The 18,721-nt window shown below is 37.2% G+C and overlaps 1 protein-coding gene across 3 annotated transcripts in view; it reads left to right on the top strand.

The window, feature by feature from the left end:
• fstl5 (follistatin-like 5) overlaps nucleotides 1–18,721 on the top strand; it is a 139,334-nt gene that overhangs the window by 96,352 nt on the left and 24,261 nt on the right. For all 3 annotated transcript variants that reach the window (XM_026357190.1, XM_026357189.1, XM_026357191.1), the window contains 2 exons: nucleotides 10,156–10,317; nucleotides 10,903–11,037. In XM_026357190.1, the coding sequence (XP_026212975.1) occupies nucleotides 10,156–10,317; nucleotides 10,903–11,037 (297 nt within the window). The remainder of the gene's footprint in view (nucleotides 1–10,155; nucleotides 10,318–10,902; nucleotides 11,038–18,721) is intronic.

Raw genomic sequence — 18,721 nt, 5'->3', positions numbered from 1 at the left:
AACGACACAACACAAACAACACAAGTTAACACTGCTGCCTCATGTGTCCAAAAACAAAATTACACGTTCACGTTCATACATTTTTAGTGTATTTCACTTCAGTTAACATCCAAAATGTTCAACGCATTAAACAATGCAATTTTCATTCTACTTCTTACTCTTAGACTTTCAGGTTCATAGCATACCTTTGGTAAATTTTGACCATGAATTGCAGTCACCCTAGAAACAATGATATATTCATGCATCTTTTGTTTGGAAATTGATGTCATTATTCTGCAAAATTGTTTTTCTTCTCACTATAACACTCTACCAGACTGCAAACTACAGCATCCCCTTTACAAGTCTGGGATTGCATTGTTCAATATTTGTTTTTTTTCTCACATACTTTTTTCCCAGCTGCCACTTTCATTTAGGGTGAAGGCCAGTCTTACCGCACCTTAAGGAAGTAGAGTTCAATGTCCAGTTGAAGAGTTTTATATTTTACTTTTTGTTAATTGGTTTGGGATAGTCTTGGGTGGTTGGTGAAGCGACCATGTGAATACTGAAACAGAAACAGTATGGAGAGGGCAAAGGTGAAGTGATTGAGCTTGTGTGATGAACCCATTTTCTTCTACACTGATTCTAATGAGCTGAATGTGAATAAACCACAATGTGTCAATGCAGAGAGCTCAACATCTTCATTACATTTGATGGACAGCTGGTTCATTATCATTCTTCTAAAAGATTACTCCAATTAATTACAATGATACAGGTCATATTATACCAAGCATTGTGTTTATAGAAACTGAATAAATCTCATGAGACTGATGACTTTTTGGTTGTAATTGATACTGAAACTTCCAGATGACCTTTTTACTGCTGGCTGTGGATTTCACATTTTTAGTCTGGGTGAAGTCTTCAAGGACCTGCTACCCTGCCCTGACTACTGAGATTTTCTAAAACTCAATTAAAAAACAGCTGAAAGAAAGGCTAATTTTGAAAAACTGGGTTCACAATGCTGTCCTTCACTCTGCTGCCACAGGAGAATGACACTATTTGTTTCTTTTTGAGTGACTGGTGATATTTTAACTGGAAGAAATTTAGAGCAATGTTTAATTTTCCCTGTCAAGGAGGCAGAGATGCACAATCTGTAATGCTATCTTCAGTGTACAGTACATTATTATCTTCAAGATGTTAATGTTTTTGTGGTTATTATCTTCAATCTGTTGTCTGCTCCTGTTGTTTTTATGTTTGTTTTTTCTTTTTCTTTTTTATAGCCCTGTCTTTGTTGCAGTGACCTGACTTTAACCACAGGAATCAATGAAGTTGCATCTAATTTATATTGTGGTTGCAAAGATTGCCCACTCTCTGAGAAAACAAACAGTTGTTTGGGATAGATTAATGAAAGGCTTTGTTCAGTGGCCATATACCAATCCACTTCTGCTGGGGAAGAATCTCACCCTAGAAAGCTGCATTTAATTAGAGAATTATTTGTGATTAGTAATATGTGAAATTGGTCTTAATGGTGTGTCTGCTTGTGCCTGTTTTATTTAAGCATATTGTATACAGTCCATGGTAGCATCATTTTCAAATGACAGCTTTGGCATTTACTGGTGGTACATAACATAACACTTGTGGTATACATTTCTGTATCACAGTACAGTTCTGTAACATTTCATAACTGCTCTTTCAAGGTATCTGAGTATTATGCCCTTTTTTTTATCTGGTGAGGGTTATTGCGCCCCAGTGACCCATCTTGTTGGAGTTAACAGCTTCTGGAGCAGTGGGTGGCCAAGCCTGTACCCATGGCAACCTTGTTGAAACCACCACCATTTAGTTCCATCACCTGCAAGGTCAGCTGATGGTAGGGAAAATAGGAGGCCCTGGTGCACTGATCCCTGGATACAGAAATGTTATATTTTTGGTGTGAAGGGGTCACAGCTAGATGTGAAGCCATACCAACTACATATACAGTAGCTCAGCTGACCTCAGCTGACTGTTTTGTGGGGAGACGGGCTCTGAGCATAACTGTGCCTATGCACCAAAAAGCAAGTCAGACAGTGTTTATACGTGCAGATTTTGTCTGGGTGGGGTCCCTGGGAGGGTGCCACTTGGGGACACACTAGTTTTATTAGAGAGACTTGAACAATAACAAAACAACCTTTGAGAGGAGTGTTCTGTTTATTGTAAGTCAGAGTGTCTCTTTGGGTGTTTGGTGCGAGGCATAGACTTTGTTATAATGAACCTCATGTTAAACATTAAGTAGTTTACTTGGTACAGCGCACCTTAGGCCAATGTTTAATGATAGATTTTGTGGTCGTAATCTGACCTGCGGCCATTTGCTGGACACTCAGGTGAAGAGAGGAAAGCTTGAACCTGCTTACTAACCAAATATTTAGTAGCAGTTCTTGCATGCCTAATATTTATCTGTTGAGTTCTGCCTTTTAAAATTTCCTGCTACATAAATATCTTTTTCATGTAACAAAGCAAGACATTTATATATTTAGTCCAAAGCGACTTACAAAGAGGATATGGATACAATGGTAGGCAGGGTGAGTGTGAGGAGGTCTTCTCCTAAGGACCCCTACTGGAGGTAAGCTGGGATTTGAACCCCAGTCTCCCACATGGGAGGCAGTGTTGTTACCACTACACTAACCATCTTTGCAAATCACAGTATCTCACGTTATCAATACTTTCTACTGCCATCTTAATTTTTTAACATTATAATGATTTCTGAAGAGCTAATAAAAATATTATGGTAATATCATAGTCTCAGTAAATTTATAATTAATAATCATTATTTTGATAATATACATAGTCATTGCACAAAACATAGCCTAACCTGTGCACACACAGAAAGCAGTTTTATAGTTTTTTACTTTTGTTTTACCACTGAAAAGTATTTTTTTGACTAGGTATGTAATGTATAGGACATGTGCTGGAATCATGCTCTAAACAAAACTGCTCTGTGAGCTGGATTTCTCCCACATATCCATGAGAAGCAGGCTCTCAGGTGAGAGTGTAATCACCGACAGGATGCTTTCATCATGCTGTGTGTGTATTTGACATTTGGTATATTTGTGTCTGTGGATTTCAGTGTGTGTACAGTATGGCACACTGGTCTGAATGTGAGTGTTTTTACATGTGAACGTGAAGGCACTGAATTGTGTGTTGCTCACAGTTCTTACACTCCAGTGGAAATGACAGCGGTTTTTAGCAACAGAAACAAGTTTACTTTGATTGAAAAGTTGTAACAAGTCTACTAGGCTTAGTTGGAAATCTCCCAGCAGAGTGATGGTGAAGTGGTCTCCTGCCATGGCATTTGTGGGTTGTGTATGCATATATGTGTGTGTGTTTGTACGCCTGCTTATCTTCTACAGCGCCATGGCCGACGGGAGCCTTGCTGAGTGATTGACGACTGGCTGGGGAGCTTTATGATGGAGCTGTCAGCCCTGCTGTGTCGCATTCTCCTGGCAGTGGCTCTCCTGACACTCTCAGAAACACATCAGAATGCAACTTCTCTCACATCTTGTCTGAGTTTTGAGTGGAAAAATCGACCAACTGGCTCATTCCTTTCATTTTCACAATGACTGTCCAGGCAAAGGAAGTGCACGAAGTGAGCTTACATGTGCACATTGTAGAGTGTGTAAGTGAGGTATTTTGAAAACACAGTATACACACTTTGTGGTCCCAGCAGAAAAAGAGGAGTTTTGTAGCTTGATAACAAGGCATTTGGGGATCTGGCAAAACGTGCTGATTTACTGTGAGAGGAGACATAACATTTGTTAAAGTCTTTAAGCAAATGTTCAATAATTCCATCATTACATTCATGCAATTAATTTGATATTGCAGCCATTAAATTGTCTTTATTTTTGCTTAGGTGTTTTGTTGTGGGCTTTTTCTTATTTAAATCAATATGGTTATTTTGGGCGGCAGTTAGCTCAGTTGGTAGAACAGTCATCTATAAACCCCAGGGTTTGTGTTTCGATTTCTAATTCCTCCTGGCTATATGTCGAGGTGTCCTTGGACTCCCGCAGTAGTGCCGTCATCTACTCCAGCTGTCCGAACAACAATTTCCCCAAGGGGATCAATAAAGTATGTCGTCATTATTATTTTGAATTTAAACATGTGACCAGGTATTAATTTTAGTACTTGCAAGTACCGAAGTTTCTACCGTCCATAGTATAAATGCACATCTATGCATTTTCCCTTTTTACTTGTTACACATATTTTTGCTGTGCTTTGGACCATTTACAGACATTTCTCAAATTAAACCATTGTTGTTGCAACTAGTCAACTCTGCCCATATAAAACCACAATTTTCCACTTGCTTGTGGGTTGTAGTAGCTAGCAAAGCAATTGAATACCACTAAGCTGGATTAGTGTGGATTTTCATTTAAACAAATATACTAATACTGATACAGTTTATATTTGATCATCTATGCTGTTCCAACCAAATTAAATGGACTGATTTGATTGGGATCCCTTTTGTAAATCCGCCCATGTAGATATTACTGATCATTTCTGAATCCATCTCATAATTAAAAATAAAGACTTAAACTCATGCTATAACAGATTTGGAAATCTAAATAATGTGGAAACTGTTTAGTCCTCGGACATCCAGAGCTGATCTTATGCAGTTGTTCAATGTGATAAACACCCTTTTGTTATTATTTCATGCTTATGCTAGTCAAAATGTATTACACTCTATAAATATATATAAAATGTATTAAACTCTATAAATATATAGAGTTTCGTCTAGTATGGCCCCTTTAGGTTGATTTTCATTTTTTACTTTTTTGTCTTTTATTCTAGTTTAGTAAGAAATTAAATAATTTTTCATTTACTTTATTGACCTTGATCATTGACAATTTGAAACTGCAATAGCATTAATAGACATCTACAGCAGCACCGAACGGTCTTTCTCTCCAACATTTACAGTCACAGAGGGAATTTACTGACATGAGCCTTTTCTCAAATAATGGGCCTTTAACTAAGAAATGACCTTTACTGAGCTCTTTGGGCAGTGAGTGGGAATTGCTGCAACTTTGATAGAACTTGGCTCCACCTACACAAGTCTCTGACACAGCCCTCCCAAATCCCTGAGTAGCAGCAGTGCACTGTAACTGACAGACAGCAGTCACATCTTCACAGTTGAGATTGGTAAGAAAGAAATCCTGAGTGCTTTCCTGACAGAAAAATCAATAAACTGTAATACAGTGCAAACTGTGGTAACACAGCATTTAAATAGCTTTTCAGCCTTAAGAATGAGGTGTGAATTAATGAGCTCCGTTGTTAAACACTATTATGAAAGGGAGAAATCTCACATTTAAAGCACCTTAATGAAACCTGTTCACAGCTGACTGAGAAATCATCACAAGGTTAAGGTTTCCAAGATCAAGAGTACAATTTTAATCACATTTCTAAAGCTATATTATATAACTTTTTAAGGAAATGTTTAATATACGTTTCAACATTTATCTTATTGTGGAGAGCTCATGAGTAGAAAGATTTTGATTCTCATGCTTGTGCTCGCTTAAATTGTTGGCTTTGAAATGACTTGGACAAAAATCTTTAAAGAACTGCTACATATTTTCTTGTTTTACCACACGAGGACACATTTACCATTTTAAAAAAAAATCATGCTATAGCAAGTAGTTTGCTATTTAAAAAGATAATATGCCCATTGCTAACACTGCCAGTTTAGTTCTGATTGGTCTATCATCAAACAGCACTGACTGAACAAAAGTGAGCAGTTTTTGGGAGGTCTGGAACCAGGTTTTTGTGTATGCAGTGCACAAATTGTGATGTATACATATTTAATTTATACCTTATTCATTATACATATCATCTTAATACATAATTGTGTTGAACTAGGGTGAATACCTGTGTGGAAACCTCACTTGTGTGAAGAATCTAGGCTAGGTTATAACTTTTCTAGTCAGTGAGTCCCTCCCCTCACAGATGTTGGGTTGAATTAGGTCCATGTAAAACCTGTGGAGGACTTATCTGCAACTTCTGAACTGTCTAAACCAACCTTTGTATACCCATTCTCAGCACTGATTACACCTCTACGTAGCTACACTGTAATTACAGTCCTATATACTGCATTTGCACTTTTACTGTAACCTATCTGACTCCTGTAGTGGTGTTAACAGCTCGGATTGGATCACAGGCAGAGCTCTTCAGCACTAAGTACCAACCAGTTCCATCTTCTCAAATCACACAAGCAATTTACCCAAAAGGTGTATGAGATGAGATGTGAGCTTGGTGTCATGCTATCCATTTCATATTAGACTCAACAGCACCAGAAGATATTTCGATGTACTGTATTGCAGAATACAACTCTGGTCATAGATGGCTATTTGATTTGCTGAAATTAGTTTGTTTTTTTCATTTCTAATTTCATACAGAGTCCAATCAATACAAAGCAAGCAGAAAAAAAGTCTACAAACCGTTTGGAATACTGGTTTTCTACATTAATTTGTCATAAAATATGACCCAAACTATATTTGCCTCCTCCAAATCAAAAATATTGAAATACATAAAGAATTTATTCATGAAAAATATTATACTGTCATATTGAACTTTTGTAAACTCAAGGAAAATTAAACCAATAAATTATGAAAAAAGGACAAAAGAATCCTTTTCTAATTGAACTTTAACTGATAGAACATACAACTGCAACAAAAGTTAGTGCTTCCTTCAGTGAGAGTCCATTATTTTATCTTGACAGATTCCCTTGGACATGAATGAGATCAGTTGCGTACAAAAGTGTTGATAACTCTCTGTGCAGAGGTGTCTTTGCTGTTCTTTCTACTTTAAAATACCTAAAAGTAGCCCTGTTGGATTTAAGTTGAGGGAAATTGCCAGGTCACAGTTTTCACTTTTTTCTTCTTACAAACTCTTGTGTGATTTTTGGATTGTATTTGGCATCATTGTCAAGTTGGGAAATTACTTTGCTGGCAAGCTTCTTGACACTGGAAGTCATGTTTTTATACTGTAATTGGGTTTGCAAACGTGCATTTATAGTGCCGTGTTTAAATCATTTCCCCTCCACCTTCTGCACTTCAAACTCCCCCCTCCATGTTTCACAGTCGCAATTCACTCAATACATGCTGGACCACATCTGATCCAAACAGAATTCATGTTGATTTTATCTGACCAAAGAATGTGCTGTCGATTCTTATCAGGCTTCTTTTCATGTTTTTTTTATTTTGTACTTTTTTGAAAGCAGTGGTTTTCCCTTTGGATGATTAGCGAGGTTGACTTCAAGCAATATCCTTCGTGTTTCCATGTGTCACATCAGTAGCACTGATGAGTGTGTCGATTAGCCGATTGAATATGGCGTAATATAGAGGACATCGGGTATTATTATGCTTCTTTCTAACCACTGCTGTATCTGTGTTTCAGCCTTTGTTCAGTTACTTAATGATGCCCTCTCTCATATATGATGGTCCTTATGTGAGGTTAAAGCCACTTTGGATCAAAGTGTTTGTAAAATGACAAATTGTGAATGTTGTGTTACACAAAATGCAAGTCAAACTGAGGAAAATGGGGGGTTCACAGGTGAATTCTTTATCTTTTTGATAATTAATTAAATCACAGGTGTAAAATAATTTATGTTGATGCAGTGATCACAGCTAAACTGAGTTTTGCTGCTCACTTGCTTTGAATTGAGGAGGCATTTTGGAGATAATACTTTGAATGTAGACTTCCTGTTTTAATTTATACATTAAATCAGATACCTACTTTAAGATAAATACAATTATTGTATACTGATACTATATATATATTACTATATATATATATATATATATATAACTTTAGTAATATGTAGCGGTCCACTTACTTTTGTTGTGCAGTACTCTGTGTTTTTACACTGTTAGAGTTTTTGCTCAAGTGAAGTGTTCTACGTCCTTGACTATCTAACCTGAATTTCAGTCCTTCTGTGGAAGAAATACTTTTTTTTCTTCTTGCTTTGGATGCATTTTTAGTTTTAATTCCAACCCACTAATAAGCCAGACTTTGTGAGATTGCCTGAGAGGTTTTATTAATAAGGTGCTCAAGGGTCGATCCATGGTCACACTACACGGCTGTTGATTAATAGCTTGCTGTGGTTGTTGGCTAGAAACAAAGATACATGCCATGTCATGACCCCACATACTCTCCCCCCAACGCTGCACCCCTAACACACACACACACACACACACACACACACACACACACACACACACACTCGGCTGTCAAGTCTCAGAGAATACAAAGAAGATAAAGCTGTTTATCAAACCTGCATACTCTTTTTTCTTTTCTTTTTTTTTTGTCTATAGTATGTTCGAGATATTTGATGTTTTTATGCCTTGCTCTCTACACAGGGATGTTTGATCTGATCTTGTAGTATATTTTAATAACTGCTGTTGATTAGCAATAATTAGCCATAAGCTGCATGTTAACATGCAAGGTAGCATCTTGTTATCTGCTTTTGATCCAATTTATGATATGATTATTTGGTTAAATACAAACAAAACCTTGTTATTCATTTGTCATTTTGATTCACTGACATTTTATATAAAGAGCAGCAAATCTTCATCCTTATATATGCATCCTTAATTATTGGGATGTTTTAGACATCTGGATCTGGTGTATATGCCACAGTATATCTGCTGTTACCACAATAAACCTTACAAAGTTACTTGGAGAACAGGAACAGGATTTTGCAACTAGAGAAAGAACAAGAAATGATCCCAGAGCTTTTATGGGCATGTGTGAGTAATAATCTTTCTCTCAAAAGATTGTACAAAATGATTGTCTCCATGGGTTCCATTGAGACAATGTTGTTACTGCTGACAGGGATCAGCATAATTGGAGTGTCTCTGTGACTCTGATTGGTAAAGTAACCTGGGTGGCATAAGAGCCCTTGGTGGCTCACTGTGGACAGCATGTTGGCAGTAAGGTTGACATGAGCTCTAAAGTCCAGGAGTGCTGTGGTTACCAGATGGCCGTGGCAGCAGTCCTCAGTGTTTTCACTCACCTGGCTGAGTAAAGACTTCCTCTAACCCAGTGCCCACAGGAAATGGTCTCTACAGCATGTCTGTCTTCCCCGCTTCTGCCAAGACTCGCTTCCACCCTCTGTTTATGTCTCTGAAGTCTGCTTCAGAAAGGCAAAAAAAAAAAGAGGCCACTGATTTGGGCCAGAGGCTACAAGGGATTGCTCGTAACAAGATGGCAAGATAGAGAAGTTTCATGTCCCTACTTAAACCGCCGCCAGGTTGTCAGCGTTCTATGTGACAGGCTGTTGTGGAATGAATCATGCTGCTTTTTTATGGTTGCTGTGTAAACAGTTCATTGTACTGTCCAAGTTTCATTTTGTTGAGTCTCCGCAGAGATACTGCCATCCTTGTGAAAGGTTTTATCATTGTTATGCGATTCAGGGAAGACTTCTTCCTCTAAAGGATTATTCAAATTCATTCTTTTGATATTTTCCATGTTTTATGAAGCCTGTGTCTAACCAGTTAGCCCCCGGGTATATAGCCAAACTTGTGGCATATTCTCAGCCAGTGCATAAATGCATAATATTAATGCATTTTGTGTATTTTATTGATTTATGTTGATTTATGGTTCTTGGAAGTACAGTATGTAGGAGAGTTTTTGTGTTTGTTTTTGCTTCAGGGTAGGGTAAAGAAATGAAGCTCCAGCATGACAGTGATACAATGTGCAGAAATGTGTAAATGCAGCTTTTGGAACAGTTTGCAGAAGAGAGGGACATTTAGTTTATGCCTGTTCTTTCTTTCTTGACATATTTTTCTCTGCTGCTGTCCCCTCATCTCCTTGACTAAAAGTTACATAAAATCAATGGCTACCAAGCAAAATCAATAACAGCTGTACAGAGGTCCTGTCCTTTATTTATCTATCTGATTTGTTTGGCCTCACTGAACATATTCACCTTATCTAAAGGCATTCAGTAGTGCTGAAAATACACTCTATCTTATTGATAATGCATGGTAATGTGAACCCATGACTTTAGAACTTGGCATCTTCCCTAAAAAATTCTCATTCAATAAAGTTGCCTCATTGCTCAAGCGGTGTTAATGTAAACAGCAGTGTGCGGTGGTGCACCATTTTTTTTCATTTCGCCATCTCATCCATCACCCTCTCCTCTTTTTCTCTACATTCCAGTTCCCCCCGTCATCCGAGTTTACCCAGAGAGCCAAGCGAGGGAGCCAGGCGTCACTGCCAGTCTGCGCTGCCATGCTGAGGGCATCCCCAGCCCCCAGCTGGCCTGGCTGAAGAATGGCATGGACATCACAACCAAGCTGTCCAAACAGCTCACCCTGCAAGGTAAAGAGTTTACTTCTCAGTGCATGTACATATTTTCAATTGCCACAAGCTTTATTTTTACAACTGGCTTCACCAGTCCTACAGTTGCTCTTACAGTACAGTGATTCTTACAAATTCTACTGTCTCTGCTAAAATACATGTCACTATTAATGCTATTATATTACCATAACTATTTTGAACTCTCCCTAAGACTAATATTGCTGATAATGATTAACTATAACATCTGGACCAAGATGAATGGCATGTTTAGCCTGTTTCATCATAAAAAAGAAATGTGCTCTGATTGCTTGACCTTCTGGTTAGGTTCAAAATTGCACTTTAAGTACTGTATATTTACAATGTCAATCATTTTGCATAACTTCCAGCTCCAGTGTTGAATGGACACAAAAAAGTTGTCATTCTCACTTTGAACTCCTAGATTTTTTCTTATATTCTCCCTGAAACAAGATTCTCGTTCCCACGTATAAGAGAACTTTTATGTAACAGAGTAATGGGAGCAGAGAATGATAGCATGACGTCGCCTTTTATCCCATTCTGTAAGGCAAACTGACTTCTTTTGTCTGTTCCTTCTGATGTTGCTCAAAGCTAATGGAAGCGAGGTTCACATCAGCAATGTGCATTTTGAGGACACCGGCGCCTATACCTGCATTGCCAAAAACGAGGCTGGCGTGGACGAGGACATATCTTCGCTTTTTGTGGAGGATTCTGCGCGCAAAACTTGTATGTATAAGTCATGATGTGGGTCTTTCTGTTTTTACTCCAGAGATAATGGAGCCATGCAAATGGAAGTCTTAATAATTTATCCTGTCAGTTCTTAATAGTTTATATCCTGCATTTGAATGATGGAGCCTCTGCAAGGGAAGTAGTAATGATGCTATCTTTAGTCTCAGAATTGAAGATTAGCTGTTTTTCTGTGTTTCTATATAGTTTTTTCAATTATTTTTTTTGTTTTGGCCAGTTAATCAGACAGAACAGATATTTGATGATATCACACTGGGCTGAATAGATACATTTACAGTAAGTTCCTCTCTGTCTCGTGCTACACATCAGTGGTATTCATTGTATTAATGTTAATCGATTGAGGTATTCTTTGACAATAGTCAACAGCAATTGTATAATTTAGTAACATCAGGGTTGTTACACAATTAACCTCCTTATATTAAACTTGGATGCAATTTTCAACATGGTTTCCCGTTGTTCCCTCACCATGAATAGACTCTCGCACAGTAATTAATTCTGACCTTCTCAGAAATGTCAGAATCTGTCTTTGGGGTTCAAGACCAGTTGTTAGTGTGTTGTTCTATCCTATGGGTAATTATGGTTCCCAGACAGCACACACAGCAATTTTGCAGTCAAGTCATACATCTCACGTGTACTCTATCCCGCACCTCTACCAGACCTGACGCATTTAGATGTCACCCCCACAGTACGACACTTCCTCCACCCAGCCTGTCATGCATCAGAGGATCATGCTTGGCAAGGTCAGAAGTCACTCATGTTCTTTGAAGCTTTTGAAGCTATACCGCAGGCCAAAATGGTGCTAGGACTTGGATATTGCAGACCTTTTCAGGAGTGAGCAACCCCACAGGAGAGGAGTTCAAAGGGATGTCAGTAGACAGCCAGACGTGGCTGTACTCCTACATTATGAAAGGGAAAGAGAGGGAGAAAAAAAACTGACTTTTCTACACTGTCATAGTGTGGCCTGAATAACTGACTGCACAGTGGACCCACTCTAGTCTCTGTGAGAATGCCATCTTTATTCAGAAACTAGTTAAGTGAGCAAATGAAAGTTGACTATTCTCCCTGAATAGGGACTTCTTTCTGAGCCTGTGGCTAATGTGGCGTGTTAGCTCACACTGCCTGCAGCCCCTAAATACTGAAACTTTCATTTCTGCTCTTAAAGATATACATTCATGTAGTGTAATTAGGTCACCTTGAAATTAAATTGTTGCATAAAGTTTACAAATGTCAATGAAAATCAGTTACATTATTTTGATTAGCATGATAACCAAATGTATTCAAATTATTGCTATAATTTCCAAAAAGGACACACCTAGCACCATGCAATGGTAGAGCCAGACTCATTTTACAGGGCTCACACCTTGGCCACCCCTTAAAACTGCCTTTGACTCCATGAAAACTAAAACTAAACAAGTAATGTAGTTGAGAAAATCTAGGTCTGATGAGTTCCAAGCCACCATGGCTGTGTGAATCTGACAAATATAGAGACTTCATTAGCTAGTGCTGTGGTTGCAAGTGGCTGTTTGTGGAAGTTAGTAAAGTGTTACCCATGAGAGCTATAGGATTTATTAATTATAACGTAAATTAATCATGAACAATGTTAATGTTGCAAATGAACAAAAAACACATTTTTAAACTCAAAGATACTTTATCTCCCCATCTTATCCTTGAGTTAAAACTGCTGTTCCTCTTTCTTACAGCAGTTTGTCTCTGTGTAACATATGTTCCCATGGTTTTCTAGATGGTTTTCTTTGATGTATTAAATAAATTAGCAGTTTTTTTGGACTAATGCACCGACCGTTCTGATCACAGATGATTTAGTCTCTTTTAAGATCTATTATTTGTCTTGCGCTGTTTGAAATCTTACTTATCAAAGAGCCTCTATTACAGCTGAAACTGTAATTGGTATTGTGTGTAACATAATTCACCTCTAGAGCCTTGTGTTTACACAGGTTATTGATTTATTTTGTAATTATTTCCAGGAAGTATAGATAAGATATAGTATAATAAGCTAACAGTAACAAACAGAGAACTCTTCCAGCTATAACTAAATAAGTCAGTGTAATTAAAACCAGAAATGTTCTATGTATTCACAGCACACCAGCAGCCTTGTTTTTTCCAGCAAAATCAAAAGAGGTCAGGGATAAGTGAGCAACAGAGAGAGAGCTGTCAGATTTAGTGTAATTAGTTTAATCATCACAAAAGGTGAAGTAAAATCAAATGTATTTCTCAAGTTCTGGACTAAAGTGCTTTTTAAAACAGATCCATCACAAAGTACTTTACAGCTAACAACTGTGTGTATGTAAAGAAACAGAGGGAGAGAAATGACAAAGAAGGTTGATTTTAAACAATTAAATAAATAGTATCTACTCAGTTTAAAGGGTTGTTAACTTGTAGAAAAATGCTTGCAAATGTCAACTGTTTTATCTAGCATTCTTTTAGAGTGTGAAATGGCTATACCCTTAATAATTGTGAGCAAAGTATTTGATCAAATGACCCTCGTTTTTAACTGCCAGAGGTAATTTTTTCCACATGCACAAGCACAGATCATTTAAATGTAAGTGTAAATGATTGGCTTTTTGCTGCTGCAGAACTACTCATGAAAAGAAGGTGAAACAAACAAACAAAAAACTAATTAAATCTGTGAGAAGACTGTGGATTTGACCTTTTGACCTTCTCTGGTCTTGTCATTTGCATTATGTTGGCATTTGATTATCCTCTCCAGATGGACAGATATTCTTATTGGGCTCTCAAATAAGGCGGAGGTTGTGTGATATTTCCTAGGAAAACTATCCAGCTGTGGTCAATACATCTGTGTTTCAGGCCAGAACAAAGCAAGTCTGAATCCTTGTTTTTTCTTGTGCTGGTTAACATTTACACAGCAAACATATACAGAAACAACAAGTGTAGCTTATTTTACTCAAGTGATTCTTTCCCTGTTAGCAGATAAAATGTTTAGCTGTTGTTACAAAAATACTGTATTAGCACAAAAGCTAAACACCAGTTGATTTGTATTCAGCGCATTATGCCGCCAAGTGCAAACAGATGATTTTGAAATGAATGTTCATTTAGTTAAAGTTGATGATGTGGTGCTTTAACAGCACAATTCCCGTCTGCAGTTTACACACTCCCTGCAGCTCCATGATCACATGCTCAGTTGGGATGCTGTCACACTTACTGCTTCACCCAAAACATTCAGACATCCTGTGAATATCACACTGAAATTATCTGTGCATATTTTTCCCCATACCCAATGTGGATACCTTTTGTTTCCACCGTTAAAAAAGGCTCTTATATACTATTTTATTTAATATATTTAATACTGATGCTTCACAACTTAAAAAGGTTTTTCCTTCCTTTAGGTCCACATTTATTATTGGATGAATAAAATCTTTTTTTTTTTTTTTTTGTCTATTTAAAAACATTAACAGATTTTTTTTCTTTTTTCTTTTTACTAATTCAAATTTTGCACAATTTAAGAACTACTTGCTTCATCCTCGTTAGTAGCCTCAGTTATTATACAACCACTAAATCACTTCCCTTATCCTAACTGCTAAACTTCAGGGTATAAACATTAATAATTTATCTGCATAAAAATGAGCTCACTTCGTTCGGCTTCACTTGCATGATGGTCACTTCAAGACTTATTTTAGGGTGAATCAGACAGTTTGGATATCTGCTGTCAACTGGTGGGCCTCTTAGTTCATCTGATTGGACAGAGTAAAAAAGAAAATTCAAATAACATTGGCAGCTTTTCTGCTCTAACTGGATTCAACTGGATGTGTTCGCTACTCCTGCGAGAAAAAAAAAAAACATGGTGTGCATAGCTTCTGATTTTCTGAGCCGAAAATAAAAAAGCAGCGTGCAAAACACTTAACTCTCATATAAACCAATTAATATAAATTAATGAAATACCAAAAGAATATTCCTTCAGTTAACATACTTTTTGGTCAAGATAACCTGACCAAACAAAATACTTGGAAGACCAATATCACTCTATAACTAACATTTTATCTCTACCTCTTCTCTGAAAGCCCAGTCTTATGCAATTTAGTCAGGAAATCAGCAAAGAATTAAAAACAAGCGCAGTTACCTTTTTGTCATTTTCCATTTATTACATTCTAAGATTTAGCCAAAGCAACTGCAACATTTTCATCAAAAAGTAATTTAGAGCATCTGTGTATCTCATTCCTGTCACATAAATCAGTGATATCAGAATCTTCATTCAGACTCACAGACTGAAGTACATCAAGAGTGTAAATCCTGCATAGCTACATATAGCAACATGTTCTGGCCAGAGAGGCTCTCTAAAGTCCATCATCCCAGCTATTAGATATATAGGACAGGATCTAGTTTGACATCCTGGTTTCAGGGAATGACTACAGGGACAAATATGATATGAGAATTTTTGTGACTGATGAAGGTCTGATCTTCATCACACCAATCCCAAATCTAAATTAAGACTCTTCTCTAAAATAATGGTCTAAACATATGTTTAGACCATTTCTAAGTCTATTTGTCAATTTTTCCTCATAAGATAACTTAGCATAAATAAGAATTTTCAATTTGCAAGATCAAGAATCAGACTCAGTTGCAGGAGAACTCATTTCAACTAGAAATTCGCCTACAAAAATGCTCATTTAAATATCTACAATTCAGTGACAGCTGGGCTTACTCTGTCTGCTTAGAGTAATTGTGTGGTTCAATCAAAAGCTCCATAACAGTTACTTAATTAACAATGTGAAACAGTTTTGTCAACTTACAAACGTCTCCATAATTCAACAATTAACACTTGAACCACTAATCATGTTCATATCACAGGACAGATGTCCTTCCAACCTAAAAAAGCATTTGTCACAATAAAAACTCAGGTGTTAGTTTTTTAAAGTTTTCTACCTTTTGGAACAAGTACAACTATAATTGAGTGAAGAAGGACATGAGCATGTTAGTAAAATGGGTGGCATTTGACTCCTAGTAGCACAATTTAGGACGTTCAATCAACTGAGAGCCCCACAGCACCCAACAGAAGCTAAGATCCTGCTGGATATGTTGTGCGACCAGACTATCCTGGCTCTAAAACCACTGATTTGAAACAGGCACAGATTCTAATAACACTCTGATTATACTTAGAATTGTTTGAGAAACGTGACTTTGTGGAAAGTAATGATCTCATTCTGTGAAATCATTGTGTTTATGAACCTGCCCAAGGCTTCTTATTCTAACACTTAAACAACAAAGGGGCTGAATAACTAACTAAGCCAGTTGTCAAAGAACTGAATAAAGTATTAAGCAGGAGATGAACTGAAAAACATGATTTGATGAGGGAAGCATGAATGATCTTCTTTAGATGAATTCACCACCAAGGAGCTTGAAGGTCAAAACCTTCTCTTCAAATGCGCAGCACTAAAGTGAATTGTTTTTCTCTCAAATTTATCCAAGCGCTTCGATGTTTGGGAAAACCTGAGCAGTCACTATTCTGAGATCTCTTTAACAGAGTCTGTCACCAGCAGGCAGAGCATCATCCATCTCTGACAGTCTGCCGCTAAACTGGCATAAATATCTGCCCTTCACAATGTGCCAATTATTTCTGCAGTGTCAGGATCTGCAGGGCTCAGAATGAGCATTTGTTGCTTTAGTCTCTACACTTTGTTATGCCTTTACATTATGCTGCACTTTGTGCCTCATGTCAGGGACCTTGTGTGCTACTTAGCAAGCATAGGCAGATATACTGTAGGTTAAGCTCTTGCCCTTCTGCCCTCTTTAGTTGAAATACCCTTATGTTCCAAATAAATTCTACTTTTAACTATAACATTATTGATTGAATTATTGTTGTGGAGGAGGATCAAGTCACAAATTCTCATTTTGTACCTTTCTTTAATTTCTTCAGTTGTTCATTAATTATGTCATAGCACTTAGATAGCAGGTTGCCTCAGACTAAGGTTATATTCATAGTCATTTTATTCTTAAATGATTATCTGTAGAGGTAATTAGCCTTTAAGACACAACATGGCAACACAGTGGCAGAGTTACTTACGTAAACTTTATTTCGAAGATCCAGCGAACAACAGGTAAATCCTGATGATCTTATGATCAAATTATATGTCATAACTAATTTATGCAGAAAACCAGCAAATAGCAGTGAGTTCACTCTTACTTTTACTTTTCCCTTCAATATATGTTTATGGAAAGATCCATGTAATGTATGACCATCACATACCAGACCTCAACATGAACAAGGAGAATTGAGACTGAAGTTTACACACTAATGCTGAAAACATATTTACTTGATCTTAATTCCAATTTTGTTACGAATGTGCAGGTGTGATGAGAATATTTCACATTTCAATTTTTAAAAAATGCTATAATAATCGCTATAATAAACATGAGAAGGGCAGAACGTCTTACTAATGACTAGCCCACCCTACCACCCTACCTACCCCAATTGTCTGCCATTTCATTCTACCATTGCTCTTTACTTTAAATAATCATTTATTGTTTCTGTTTTCTAGATCGTGCTGTCTTTGTTCGTCTTTCCTCTTGCTTTCTAGTGTGCACTACTCTACCCAGTGCTATCTTCTCATACCATCTTTATTTCTGTTTGTCAGTGTTTCTTTACCATTTTTCAGTTTGCAGGGTTTTGTTCCAATCAAACATGTCACTGGTTTATTTCACAGATTCAGCCAGAGAGGAAGATCTAATCAGTGAAATCCGCTGGTGAAGTGATTGGTTGGAACAAAGCCCTGTAATCTATCGAGGCTCGATAGCACACGTATGAGAACCACTGCTTCACACCGTAGTCTTCACAAAGCAGTTTTATTATACGCCGTCCACCATGCTGTCTGCTCTATATCCTCTGAATAGAGAAGATCAACTTGTGCCAAAACTAGCGTCCATGTTTCCATCAGCGGAGTCCCTCCCCATCACAGTTGGCTTTCACAGAGTGTTGGACACGCTGTCAGCAACAAGGAGCTCTAACCAGGCAGTAACGCTTTCCACAGTGTCAGCAGCCTACTGCCTGTCGACTGAGTTTCATGCTGATGGCTTTGTGAAATGAATATTGTAAATCCAGTGGAAAGTTTAAGAGCCTTTAAGCCTTAGTTACATGACAGCTGATGAATATTTCTGATTATGCATTTTGTATAACATTAATGTAAAGTTATTAATGATAGAAACACTAATCCTTTTAATCAAATAATCAATACAAACATAAAAAGCAGAGTGGGCAAAGCAAGAATGCGTAAACATAATAAAGGGATATTACAACTAAATACTTTAAATTATTAAAGTGATTTACTTTACATCAGATACGTGTGTGAATTTGTCATATTAAGTGTAAATACAAACCTTTAGATATGACCTATAGATATTTATCTCCCCACCTCACTGGTACCAGTTTGTGTTTTGTTTTTATTTTTCAAGCATTAATGTTTCAAGCTCTCTCTTACACTCAAAAGCCATCAATAGGTGGCAACTTTAAATTACACATGAACTACAGTATCTCAGTGTTAAAAATGATCCTCTGACTTTTCTTTGACTGGATCAATTTTACCTTATAATATTGTCTTTTAAGCAGTGAAAGGTACAGCGCTGCCTTATTATTCTGAATTTTTATGACACCATCTCTAGACTGTAGACAAAATCTATGGCCAAAGCTGCTTCTCAC

The sequence above is a fragment of the Anabas testudineus genome, chromosome 10, assembly GCF_900324465.2.
Source record: "Anabas testudineus chromosome 10, fAnaTes1.2, whole genome shotgun sequence".
NCBI lineage: Eukaryota > Metazoa > Chordata > Actinopteri > Anabantiformes > Anabantidae > Anabas > Anabas testudineus.
The sequence above is the reverse complement of the archived record's forward strand: the minus strand, read 5'-3'. Positions and strand labels throughout refer to the sequence as shown.